The 14,679-nt window shown below is 36.2% G+C and overlaps 1 protein-coding gene across 1 annotated transcript; it reads left to right on the forward strand.

Annotated features, from left to right (window-relative positions):
* Positions 1-2,471: 2,471 nt before the first annotated feature.
* Positions 2,472-14,080, forward strand: LOC106881603 (uncharacterized). The gene is made up of 3 exons (XM_014932065.3): positions 2,472-4,480; positions 10,266-10,570; positions 12,491-14,080. The coding sequence occupies exons 1-3, from the start codon at positions 4,471-4,473 to the stop codon at positions 12,620-12,622; spliced, it is 447 nt and encodes a 148-aa protein (XP_014787551.2). The 5' UTR covers positions 2,472-4,470; the 3' UTR covers positions 12,623-14,080.
* Positions 14,081-14,679: the final 599 nt, after the last annotated feature.

Consider the following 14,679-nt stretch of genomic DNA (forward strand, 5'->3'; position numbering starts at 1 on the left):
TTCCATATTTTGCATGTATACTTGGAATTTCTCTGATTCTACTTCAGATTCTGCTACAAGAAAGAGATCAATAGTGGACAGTAATCCCCAAAGGCTGCCTTTGTTAAATTCTTCTGCTATGGTCTTGAAATGATGATAAATAGGTGGGGCTTGAGTACCGAGTCCTGGTGAACTACGTGTACTCTAAATTCGTTGCTGTACTCGTGAATGACTCTCGCTTTACAAACATCACTCCTCTTCATGGCTTTTTCATGCCATTCATCTATCCCTAGCTTCCTCAGAGACCACCAGATCACAGTAAATGGGGCTTCTCTTGAACGTTTCTCCAGGTCATAAATGCCAACTACATTGGTTGACATTAGCTAAATACTTCTGCAGTTGTTTTACTGAACAGATTGCATCAGTAGTATTTCTTCCTGCACAATACCAAACTACATCTCAGTTAGTTTAATTCTGTCCCTAATTATAACAGTCATTAGATATGACACCTTCCTGTACAACCTGATTGCCTATTCGGCTAACTAGACCCTATTCTATTCCACCAGATATTTCAAGCATTTCATCGGTAATATTTTATGTCTATGTCTTCATATCCTAGAATACTTTATCTATCATACTACTGTAATCTTGGACGGTTGGCTCCTCTGTTGGGACCATGTTAGAATGACCCTTTTCCCAAGTATCCTCAACATTTAATAGATTTTCACAAAAACACCTTCATTTCCCTTCCCTTTCATTTCAGAATCACTAAGTGCAAGTATAACATTGTCCATTCGCATAAATTTCTCAAGCACAGCAATCTCGATTTTCTCTGATACATCGCCTTGCAATCCAGGACACTTCACACTTCACGATGTAAAACATTAGCAAATCTACTTTCTGCCTCTTCTTTTCCTGTGTAAACTTGTCATCTAGCTTCCTGTCTAGCTACCTGATACGATTCTCTATTACCCCGATTTTCCAGTTTTTCTAAGTCTGACTTTTCGCTGTTATAGTTCTGTTCACTTCACTGTTCCACCACCACATTAACCTCGGCCAAACCTGGACTTTGCACCTGCCACAGATTTAGTCTGTAGCCTCGAGTATATTCTCCCATAGGAACTTCCTGTTGTCTTCTATGTTATACGCCTCTAGCCCCTCTGTTTGCTGGGTCTTTGAGCTTCCATATCCGGCTTTTCCAGACTGGTATGTTTCTCCCATTCATCTTGGCAATAAGTCTGAAGTCACTAACCACTAACCTATGCTGGATTGCACATTCTTCGTCTGAGAAAGACTTTGCATTTACAAGAATCTGTCTATCCCGTTTTCTGGCGGAAATACTTATCAATCTGGCTTGTGTCCACCAGATTGATAAGTGATCAGGAGGCTGCCTGTATCCTTGAGATTAAGTAATGTAGTTCATTAAGCATTTTGCAACACAGAACCCCATCAGTTTTGTTTGCTCATCATTTCTAGAGTCAAAGCTATTACCTCCATGTACACCATGAAATTCATTGGAGTGCTGTCCAACGTACCCGTTGAAGTGTGTGTGTGTGTGTGTGTGTGTGTGTGTGTGTGTGTGTGTGTGTGTGTGTGTGTGTGTGTGTGTGTGTGTGTGTATGTGTGTGTGCCTGGTCGTATTTTTAATTTGACCCGGTTTAACTGCAAATACTTTCAAAACACTTGTTAGAGTATTACTTTATGCTGATGATGCTGATTTGTTGGCATGCTCAGAGGGGGATATGCAACATTTAATGGACAGATTTTCCACTGCATATGAACATTTCGGACTCATAATTTTTGGGGAAAATCAAAGTAATGTTTACTCCCGTACCAGAACAAACATATTCTGAACCAAACATTTTTGTGAATGGAACAATGTTAGAAGTCGTTGACACCCTTGTTTACCTAGGAAGCACTCTGTCAAGAGATGGTAGTCTTGATGCAGAGATATACTATCGAATAGGCAAGGGAGGTGTTGCATTTGGAAAGCACGAAAAGCAAGTATGGGCAGATAAGTGTCTATAAAACGTGTTTTGTCTGCACTTCTCAATTCAAGTGAGACATGGACCACTTACAAGCATCGTGTAAAAATGCTGGAAAGATTTCATCAAAAGTGCCTCAGACATATCTTAAGAGTCAAGTGGGAATGTTTCATACCAGATACAGAAGTTTTGCGCATGGCACATTGCAGTTCAATTGAACGACATGTTATCTTGGCTCAAATGAGATGAACTGGACATGTTATTAGAATGGAAGACGAGCACCTGCTAAAGCATCTTTTTTATGGTGAGCTCAACTCTGGTAAGCGATCAAAACATAAGCCGAGAAAAAGTTATAAAGACTGTGTGAAGGAAAACTTGAAGAAACTAGATATGAACAAAAGTGATAGGGAAATTGATGTTCTGGATAGGAACAAATGGAGGGGTGGCTGTTAGGATTGGTTGTAATGCCTGGGAGGATAATTTGCTACTATTTCATTTACTACATTCAGTTCTAATTTAGAAGGCTCGTTTTTATATTAGTTTTAAAATGGTCTGTCCTTAAAATTAATTTTGAACCTCCTACAGAATATTTCCCTAACCACTCCTTGAGAATAACAAAGATTTCGATGAACAATCATTTGAATGTCTTTGTTTTGTAGCCTACTGACTATTTCTGTGCATGCTCTACTTTGCAGTTGTCACTAAAACACTAATAGTTTATTGCAAGTATTCCGTGTGACGACGGTCTCGTGTGGGAGAAGCGGTATGTCTACTACTAATACTACTATACAGCTATATCCTGTTGTCGACTTTTTATTTTTATTTTTACTTTCTTTGTGTGTGTACGTGTGTGCGTGCATTCATGTGGTGTTGGGCAGTGAATATGACTATTCAGTTGTTATCAGCTTGTGTTTACTGATATACTTCGCTTGTTCATTTAGATATTTTATATTTAGTTCAAATTGTAAGCTCAGATTATCAGTATAACTCAGATAATTGTTTATTAAATTTCTAAGTCCAGTGTATATTGTAGGTATAATTGTGATTAAGACGAAGGAGACTAATGTATTCAATCGTAATGATTCTTTATTTTATTCATTTTCAATTTATATTTCATATTAAATAGACTTTGCAGTTCTTCCAAAAGATCCGACGAATTATTGGTTCAGTCAAACTATAGGGTTACTTCAAGGCTAAATTTTCTTTCTTTTCTTGTTTCATTTCTACAATTATATCAAAGCGAATATCGAGTTACACGTGGATATTTTTTCAGAAGCGTTTGCAGCTAGTTCGTTTACGCCACTGTATTCGCCTGTAATCTTAACTTCATTCTTTCGCTCAGCTTCGTCATGTAATATGGTATGCAGCTTAAGTGATCATTACATACGTCTGGATATAGGACAACTGCAGTCGATCGCTATGTACGTTTGAATGTATGCCAAAGTCAGCTCGTGTATGCTTCTGAAAGTAAATCAACACGGATTTTACAAGGATATGAGGGAATATGATAACTTTAAACAGTCGCTATTGTTTAATTCCATATCAGACCTACATAAACTCTCCACCCCTATCACTAAAAAAAAGAAAAAAAAAATTTTCCATTTGAAAGAACCGGAACAACTGTAAAGTACTTACTTACTCATTTCACTTACCCGCGATTGTTTTGGTTTCATCCCCAAACCAAATTTTGTTGTGACTAAGGAAATACAAAAACGAACTAAATACAAGTATACGAAGTTTGAAAGTGTTTCGATACCAAAAACACTACATAAAACATAAATGAAAAGTGGTGCCCGTCAATTCAGAAAGATCCATTGTGTCTATTTGTTATTATTATCTCTTAGTCCCCTGCCCCCAAATTTCGGGCTTTGTGTCTAAAGTAGAAAGAATTATCATAACTTTTATTTATGTATTTTATTTTTTGCAGGCACAGAATACGTCAGATAGCATTATTTAATTAAAACTTTCTAAGACAGTAAGGGGGTTGCAATTTCTAACGATATGAGCGGCCACATCCAAGCTCTCTCTCCCTCTTTTTCTATTATTGATAATTGTTTCCATCAAACTCCTGAAAACATTTCTTAATTGAAATATTGCTTTTCCTTCCCGTTTTTAGTCCAAATAAAAACAATTTCACCTTAGTTATGGGATGTAATTAATTTGCATGAGTAAATCTTTGAATTTTTTTCTTTAACATTTGTCCATCATCTGTAATAAAGATATAAAAAAATAATTGGTGCACATGTTACACTGCTGACGTTTATATACGCAAACTACGTTCGAAATATTAGCTGCAACTGGGTGTGCACTTAAATAAATAAATAAATAAATAAATCTCAGTACAAGGATAACAAAGTTACTACTACCGTTATATAAGGTTTACAAAGTGGGATAAATTACTTTACCACGAGCAGGAAGTCTATTACGAACTTTCCTGGATTCCTCTCAGAGTTAGAGCTAATTATATATTTCACTTACTTCACACAAGCAGCTACTATTAACAGACATGGACCTCGGTAAGATCATATTTCTCAATATATATATCTTTTATATACTTCCAACGGTTCTGTAAATCAGATGTTTATGATTCGCTTGATAAGGTGTCAAACATTTGAAATAATGCAGTGAATAAAGTAAATAACGCAGCCTGACAAAAGGAATATCCATATTATCACTTCATAAAAGTTATTTAAATATCAATATATCTACCCCCAAGATGTAATATGTGTGAGCTAATATACTTTGTTAATATATTTGAGTCAATATATTTTGTAATATAGTTAAGTTGATATACTTTCACTTACTTTGAAATATTAATGGAGAAATAATAAACTAGTTTTAGAAATATCTGTATTCTGAGGGAAATATTTTAGAGTTTTACAATTTATAGTTATACCGTCAAATCCGACATAGTTTGATAAAATTAGTTTCCTACAAAGTGGATGAGCGTAATTCTTAGAATCGCAAAGACGTGGTGTGATATCAATTTATATACGTAAATATTTGGGCACGTATAGGCACAGGAGTGGCTGTGTGGTAAGTAGCTTGCTTACCAACCACATGGTTCCCAGTCCCACTGCGTGGCACCTTGGGCAAGTGCCTTTTACTATAGCCTCAGGCTGACCAAAGTCTTGTGAGTGGAGTTGGTAGACGGAAACTGAAAGGAGGCCGTCGTATATATATATATATATATATATATATATATATATATATATATATATATACTGTTCATTTCTAACAAAACTGTCCGATGAACGGGAACGTGAAACTCCGAGTAACAGTTTTTTTGTTATATTTCTGCTGCTTTTAAATATAGTATATATGTGTGTGTGTGTTTGTGTATCTGTGATTGTTCTCCCACTATCGCTTGACAACCGATGCTGGTGTGTTTACGTCCCCGTAGGGTAGCAGTTCGGCAAAAGAGATCGATACAATTTATAAAAACATGTGACATATTAATAAAAATCTGTAAATGTACAACCATCCAGATATCTGAGAACCTTATTATTTTTTCTAATATATAATTCCTGTTCATCACCTCCAAACCTTCTAATATATATATATATATTCTTTTATCCGTTTCATCCCTAAAACTGTGGTCATGCTGGGGCACTGCCAGTGAGGCACTATATATATATATATATATATATATATATATAGGTGGCACATAAAAAACACTATTTGAGTGTGGCTGTTGCCAGTACCGCCTGACTGGCCCTCATGCCAGTGGCACATAAAAAGCACCCTCTACACTCTCGGAGTGGTTGGCGTTAGGAAGGGCATCCAGCTGTAGAAACTCTGCCAAATCAGATTGGAGTCTGGTGTAGCCATCCGCTTCGCCAGTCCACAGTCAAATCGTCCAACCCATGCTAGCATGGAAAGCGGACGTTAAATGATGATGATGATGATGAACATGACAGTTATGGATTATTACCCTGTAGGTCACACTGATGTGGCTCAGGGTTTAAATACCCAAAAGCCGAAACCTGGTTTGTGGATATCCCTAATTGCATAATATTTATATTTTGTGCTATCAAATGTTTTAATTCTTTCTGTTTTCCTCGCATACTGTTTTGCTCTGTTATCTTGGTGCAGTATGGTGTATTAATTTAAGACTTTAGCTCTTATTTCTAGCAGGTAGATGCTTGTTAAGCATCATTACGCTTTGTGCAAATTTATAATTCATAGCTATATAATACCTGCGATCCACCTATGTCACTGCTGGTGATATCATCAATTTTAAAATTTATCCACAGATATGAACAGTAGTGACATCTGATTTCAAATCTCAGTGTTTGAATGTTTTGTTTATAAATTTTTATGCACCATGTGCTGTTTCTGGCGCAAAACAAAACCAGTTGCACAGTCAGAGTTTAACGTGACAGTTATGGATTAGTAACTGGTAGGCCACACTGATGAGGCTCAGGGTTTGAATACCCAAAAGCCGAAACCTGGTTTGTGGATATCCCTAATTGCATAATATTTTTATTTGTACTGTTAAATGTTTTAATTCTTTCTGTTTTCCTCGCATACTGTTCTTCTCTGTTATCTTGGTGCGGTATGGTGTGATGATGATGTTGACATTAATTTTTGACATTATGCTCAGTCACTCTGTGACTTATGGAATAAAGAATTTTCTTTACTTGAAAAACTAGTCAGATTCATTAAAATCACCAGCAATATTTGCAATTCTGAAATTAAAAACTGTTGATCTGTTGAGGAAATGCCAATGGCACCTCATATACTAGTTAGGAGAAAAATTATCAAGTGTCAATTGGGTGTGGTTGTGTGGTAAGAAGTTTGCTTTCTAACCACATGGTTCCAGGTTCAGATTGACTGCATGTACCTTGGGCTTTGATCAAAGCCTTGTGAGTGGATTTGGTTGACAGAAACTGAAAGAAGTCTATTGTATATATATCTATATCCATATGTCTATATATATATATATATATATATATGTTTAGGTATGTGTGTATTTGTCCCCCACTACACCACTTGGCAACCAGTATTGGTTCGTTTATGCCCCCGTAACTTAGGAGTTCAGCAAAAGAGACTGACAGAATAAGTACCAGGCTTAAATAACAGTACTGGGGTCAACTAAATATTCTTGAAGCCAGTGCCCCAGCATTTTTTTTAGAATCAGTTTCAATACATTTTAGAATTTAAAGTGCCATTCAGAAACAGTAACAAGTAACAATTGTCGCTGATATGCCAACATTAAACTGCAACACCACATGACCTTCCTCAACCAATCGCAGCCCACCTTGCGTTAATAACATTCATCTTTTCTCATTCACATTCAAAATGGCTGAAAATCAACATCAAACTTGAAACTTGGAGTATCAATGAATTTGAAGCACACTCTTTCGATCCATATATATATATATATATATGTATATATATATATATATATATATATATATATATATATATATATATATATATATATATATATATATATATATATTTATTTATATATATATATATATATATATATATATATATATATATATATATATATATATATATATACATATATATATATATACATATATATATATGTATATATATATATATACATATATATATATATACATATATATATATGTATATATATATATATATATATATATATATATATATATATATATATGTATATATATGTATATATATATATATATATATATATATATATATATGACTGTGTGCATGTGGGGGTGTGAGCGCATGTGTGCAAGTATGTATATGTGCACGCACACGGATGTATATAAATGTATGAGTGTGTGTCGGTATAAGCAGTAACCAAGTCTAAAGACTGGAATTACACCCCCACCAAAATTCTTGACTGCCATAGCCAGCCATCAAAGGCTTCCACAAACCATAGCTGTTCAATCCAATGCCATAAACATCCCCAGTTTTTTTTACATTAGATTCTTTTATCTTTATTTTTATATCATTTTTTTAGCAACCACTTCTTGACCACAGCTATAAACACCCCCCTCCCCATTTACATTGGATTCTTTCTATTTTTCTATTTCCTTTATTTTTTAATCAACCACAACTTCCTCACTTCCATATTGACCATTTAAAATATACCCAACTTCCTCTCTGCACCAAAATGTATCTGAACTGCTAGTAACTTGCCACCAGTATATAACTTGGAGTGAAAATGAAATGTAAATCTGATAACTTTTGAAGCATGTTACATCACCTGATGAGGTTCACTGCACTGTGCATTGCATCTGATATCATTACATCATCCTACACCCAATAGGGAGCAGTGCAGAATGAAACCGAAACGATTGTTGTGATAATAAAGCTTCTAGTTACACATTATCCTCCATATCAATCATTTAAACTGTACCCAACGCACTCCTAGGAATTCCAGATGTAGATCCAGCAATGAAGGCACAGTGATGCCGATGACACCTGGTAGCCATAAGTGGTGAACGTGCTCTGCAGGCACACTACTTGGGACTTACCCGAAACAAGGTTTGGATACTGTGTTTAATGCCGCCTTTCTGAACCTTAATTTTTTAAATTTTAAATTCAACTTATATATATACATATAAGGTTTTTAGAGAGGCAGTAATGAGATGTGCCTTGGAGGTATGTGGTATACAAGTAGTTGGAAAGGTAGTGAGTGGTGGAATGAGCAGGTAAGGGATGCAGTGGCAGAGAAGAAAAGGGCCTTTGAAGAGTGGTTGCGGAAGGGGGACGGAGAGGCTTATGATTGCTACAGAGAAGTGAGGAGGAGAGTAAAGAGAGTGGTGGGGGTGACAAGATGGGAGATGAGTGAACGATTCAGGAAAAAGTTTGAGTGAAAATTTTGTAAGAAATAAAAAGATGTTTTGGTAAGAGGTACAGAGGGTGAGAAAGGTGGTTGGAGGAAGGGAAGAAAAGGTGAAGAATGTAAATGGAAATTTGTTGAAAGGAAGTGAGGATGTACAAAGGAGATGGGCAGGAGTATTTTAGTGAGCTGTTAAATGTGGAGGATGTTAGGGAGGCAAGTACAGTGGCTGTAGGAGGAGAGAGGAGAATGCTTGTTGAGGAGGTGAGGGAATTCCTGCGGAAGGTGGCAAACCGGAAGGCACCAGGTATAGATGGGTGTACAGTGGAATGCTTAAAGAAAGGGGGAGTGACCAGTGGCTTATGAATGTTTGTTATAAGGCTGGAAGAGTATCAAAGAACTGGTGCAGTGTTTGTATAGTGCCACTGTACAAGAGGAAAAGGGATAAATGTGAGTGTGGAAATTTTAGGGGTATAAGTCTGTTGTGTGTGGTTGGTAAACTGTATGGGAGAATTCTGGTTGCTAGGGTGAGGAACTGGACAGAGGGTGTACTAGGGGAGGAGCAGTGTGGTTTTAGGAGTGGAAGGGGTTGTACAGATCAATTACTTGTAGTAAGACAGATGTGTGAGGAGTCTTTGACAAAAGGGAGCAAGGTGTATTGGGCCTTTCTGGACTTAGAGAAGGCATATGACTGAGTGGAAAGGGATGCAATGTGGCAGGTGTTGCGGTTGTATAGAATAGATAGTAGATTGCTAAGAGTTGTTCAGACATACACACATACACATGCACATATATAGGCATAGACATGGCTTTGTGATAATAAGCTTGTTTCCCAACCACATGGTTCCGAGTTCAATCCCACTCTGTAGCACTTTGGGCAAGTGTCTTCTACTATAGTCTCAGGCTGACCAAAGCTTTGTGAGTGCATTTGGTAGATGGAAGCTGAAAGAAGCCTGTCGTGTGTGTGTGTGTTTATGTCTTTGTGTCTGTGTTTGCCCCCCCCCCTTCCCACTATCACCTGACAACCGATGTTGGTGTATCTACATCCCTGTAACTTAGCAGTTCGGCAAAAGAGACAGATAGAATAAGTACCAGGCTTACAAAAGATAAGTCCAGAGGTTGATTTCTTCAACTAAAAAAAAAATCCCTCAAAGGTGGTGCTCCAGCATGACCACAGTCAAATGACTGAAATAAGTAAAAGAGTAAAAGAATATATGAGACAGGGTTCCATACAATTTCTCTCTACCAAATTCACCAATAAGGTATTGGTTGGCCCAGGGCTGTAGAAGACACTTGCATAAGATGTTATGCAGAGAGTTTGAACCCAAAAGTCCATGGTTTTAGAGCAAGCTTCTTAACCATGCAGCCATGATAATTTTTTTAGTAAAAAATGAATTTTAATGAGTAATATTTTATCAACCAGCCTGTATATAATGTTCTCTTGAGTAATTAATTTTATAATTAAATTGCATTTTCAAATATCCTTCTAGGAATCTAATTTCTTTTTGCAGGTGACGCAACTCAACAACCTGTTGATAATCCACCTGGGTACTTTGAAGCAACTGGATACAAGACTGATTCTGGATATCCCCCACCTCCTGTATACCCCTCAGCACCTGAGTATCCACCACAACCTGGATATCCACCACAACCAGGATATCCACCACAACCAGGATATCCACCCCAACCTGGATATCCACCACAATCAGGATATCCACCCCAACCTGGATATGCCCCACCACCTGGTTACCCTTCACCTTATCCAGTGCAGCAACCACAACAGCAACCACAACAGCAGCAACAACAAACTGTTATTGTAAGGAAATATTTTTTTTCTTTTCATTTCAATTTTTACTGTTCTACACCGATATACCTTAAACTGAGATCTTACGCTTAGCTGGTTTCCTATACTAGGAAATCATCTTTAATCAATCATATCATCATATCAAGCACAATACATATTTTTCTCAAGCATTTATTTTATCAGTCTTTATTTATCAAATGACTAAGTTATCTTAGTCACTTGAAAAGATATAGAAGATTCAGATGAAATTCAGATGCAAAATTGCATTTCACAACAGTAAAAATTATTTTACCACCATCACCAAATGATGATGATGACAATGTGCATATATCATCATCATCATTTAACATCCGTTTTCTATACTGGCATGTGTTGGACAGTTTCACAGGAGCTGGTAAGGCAAGGAGCCATCAATCTGCATTGTTTGTTTTGTAATGGTTTCTTTAACTAGACACACTTCCTAATGCCAATGACTTTACAGAGCATTTTGGGTGCTTTTTATGTGGTACCAGTACTGATAGTGTCCAGATATGTATGTATATATATATATATATATATATATATATGTAGGTATCATCATCATCATCATTATTTAATGTCTGTTTTCCATGCTGGCATGGGTTGGATGGTTTGACAGGAGCTGCCAGCTGGAGAGCAGCCTGGGTTCCATGTCGGTTTGGTATGGTTTCTACGGCTGGATGCTCTTCCTAACATCAACCACTTTACAAATGTGCTCTCACACAGCACCAGCACAAGTGCTTCTAAATGGCACCAGCAAGGCTGCTCTTTAACTGGTACCAGCACCCATGAGCTTGCAAGATTAGGAAAGCTCAGCTGAAGACGCAGGGGACATATCAGTATGCAAGGACAAACATGCAATATTTACTTAACTTGACTTGTCTTTTCAAGCACAGCAAACTGACAGAAGTCTTGGTCCCCTGCCATCCCCTCATTTGAAGATCTTTTCTCACCACTTTGTCCCACATCTTCTTCAGTCTACCCCTTCCACGTATTCTCTCCACAATCAGAGCTCAGCACTTCCTAATGCATTTGTCTACATTCATACATATTATATGACTGTACCAATGCAGTCTTCTCTGTTATGCATCCTAAAAAAGTGCAGCACAAGCTGCACTGAATGGGCAGGTACATTGTCATGGTGCAATTTCCACTCACCAGATGCATGCAATTGTGGCTTTTTCTGATGAGCAGCATCCCACAAGCGCCACAAAACATCACAGTAGCACTCCTTGTTTACTGTCTGACCAGGGGGAGCATACTTATGATGAACAATCCCCTTGTAGTCGAAGAAGGCTTTGGTCGGACTGAGGCTATAGTAGAAGACACTTGCGCAAGGTGTCACACAGTGGGACTGAACCCATCAGACCTCATCTATCAAGACCCGAAGTTCTTAAAATAACAAATAATACCAGCTCCCTATCACCACCACCACTCCTACCTTTCAAAGCTATTACTGAAATTTGTTCTCACATCACCACCCCACTCTCTACTTATTTGTTGATGAAAATACAAAATCATTTTTTCATCCATATAATTCTTTCTTCACTATGATGTTTTGACTAGTTTAAAGATTTTTGAAACCATCTTTTTATTAAATATGGCAGTTTATTAGCCTCGTTCTCAATCTTCACAACCTCCTTACAAATAACATAGGATTAGAGCACAATGGTTGAGTTGTACTGTAATGTGTCTTGGAGTAAACTCCTAAGATGGCATGGACATTGGTAGGTAATTTCCAAAGAAGCACCTTGACAAGTTTCTTTCTATGATTTTAGAAATTAGGGTGAAATTTCTATTGGTGTGAAATTATGATGCTATGTATGAGTTGTAAATATATGACAATATGTCTGCTGTTGTTGCGTTTTATTAACATATTTCAAATATAAACTAACTTTTATTTCTATCTTGTAGGTAAACTCAATGCCCCAAAGTGGAGTAGTGGTTAACAACAATATGGGAAGACGTTCCAAAACGTTCATTATTCTTGCTTTTTGTATCGTCCTGTTTGTCATCATAATGGTAGTAATAATAGGCGGAATCTAAACATACAACGTAAAACAATTATTAGATGGAATTTTTCATTGAATTGTTTGTTTTTTGTAGGGATGGGTGTTGTTTTTGTTTGTTTTTTTTACCTATTTTCCTCTAATTTAATAAAATATTAAGAAAGGGTGTTTAAGACTCTAGCATTTAAACCAGCCAAAATATTCTCCTTGCTTTATTTCAAGCTAACCAGATCTGGCCTCTCAAACAACAATGTCTATAATATCATTCTAAAAATAAGCAATCATGAAGTCTCGTGAGACAAGGCCTGTTCTGCTTAAATGCAACTGTAAATACTGTAAAATTTTAAATAAATTGTTACTTTCACTGTTTGAAGTGGAGATTGACATGAAACCAACATGGCTTCAACAAGTAGTGATTCTGGCTTTTGAAGGATTTACACTTGATGACTTAGAAGTTGTAGAAGACAAAAAGAAAAGAACAGTGGCTTGTTTTTGGATGAATCAGATATAGCTCTTTCAGAATGTTTATCCTATAAGGAAGAGTATTTTGATAGTGAAAGTAGTGAAAATCTCCTGGACACCATTCAAAATTATATTCCAAAATGACTGAACAATAAACACCTATTCATATTACCAGTTTCATTGAAAATACTAGTCCACAACAGAGGCTAACTCTCAAAGTTCAACCCTTAAACTATTCATTTTTATTTTTACCACAAGCTTTCTTAAAAACTGCTGCAGAAGAAAGAAACCAATATGCCAAGCAAGTTCTTACTGCTCTTGGAACATCTTACCCATTATGGTGACCCACAGACACTGTTAAAATCTGAGTGACTTTTATCTTACATGTTACTAGCAGAAAGACTACGCAAAAAGTCTGTTAGATGCTAAATAATATTGACATATTTGATTCCCAATCTGTGTATTTTTTTCTATTTTACTTTTGATTTTCTTTTCATATTTTTTTATCCATGGAATAGTACTCATTCACTTGGAAAATATTTCTTTCATTATTTTATTAAAAAAAAATACTCAAAGGTGGTCCATCCTCTACATGGTCATTAATTATACCAGAAATAGCAAGCATCATGTGGGTATATTCATAGGTGTATACCATACCAAAAATTCATACCATCAAATCTTCCCCCTTTTTTTTTTTTTTTTTTTTGCAAAATCATGCTGGTGTTGGAATTTCAGATTATCCCTTTCAGCTGACTTCCCTTTCAAGGTAAGTGGGACCTAGGACAAAATCTATTTAAAATCACCCTCAGGGGTAATTTGAAATCAATATCATCCTACTCTCTATGATTTCAAATTACCCCTTCAATTCCTTCCCCAAATATTCACCACCTTGGTGGCAAATAAAGTGTGTCTTCTGTGTGTACATGTATGTAATAGGTACATACGCGTTAATTGCAGAGAAGGAGTTTTAAACATCCTCTTAGTTTTAAAAGAATTTCATTTAAAGTATATAAATATATTTTTTGTATAATAATCGTTTGCATATCCTTTATTTTGTACATAGATATGTTTCATTTGCATTTATTTAAAATATATATATATATTAATATGTTTTGTTTTGTATGATGTATATTTTTATCATTAGTTTGTTATTTTTTTAAAAATGGCTAAAGGGAAAATAGGAAAGCTTTTGACAATGTGGAACGTTTAACAAAAGCTTTATATTTCAGGCACAAAGGCCCATTCTCAGAAGGAAAACAGTCTGGGAAATGTTAGGTTCCATTAACCCATTCCAGCATTATGTTAGCAACAGTCATTCTGGGAAATTTGAATGAATGACTGCTCCTAATAATGTAACACTGAGGGATTTGAATGGGTTAATGGAACTTGTATAGCTAGACATTTCCCAGACTGTTTTTTTTTTTCTGAGGATTGGCCTTTGAAGCTGAAATATAAAGGTTTGGTAAAATTTTACACTTTGTCAGAAGCTTTCCTATTTTGCCTTTGTCCTTTCTCCAGTATTCTTTTCTACTCTAGGTACAAGGCCCAAAATTTTTGAGGAAGGGGCCAGTTGATTAGATCAACCCCCAGTTCACAACTGGTACTTAATTTATTGAACCTGAAAGGATGAAA

This window comes from Octopus bimaculoides, chromosome 2 (genome assembly GCF_046866305.1).
Source record: "Octopus bimaculoides isolate indiv1 chromosome 2, ASM4686630v1, whole genome shotgun sequence".
Taxonomy (NCBI): Eukaryota; Metazoa; Mollusca; class Cephalopoda; order Octopoda; family Octopodidae; genus Octopus; species Octopus bimaculoides.

What these genes read in the sequence shown, in the direction of transcription:
- LOC106881603 (XM_014932065.3), top strand. An exon ending in AGCAACAACAAACTGTTATT is followed by an intron (nt 10,571 to 12,490) that starts GTAAGGAAATAT and finishes TCTATCTTGTAG; the next exon opens with GTAAACTCAATGCCCCAAAG.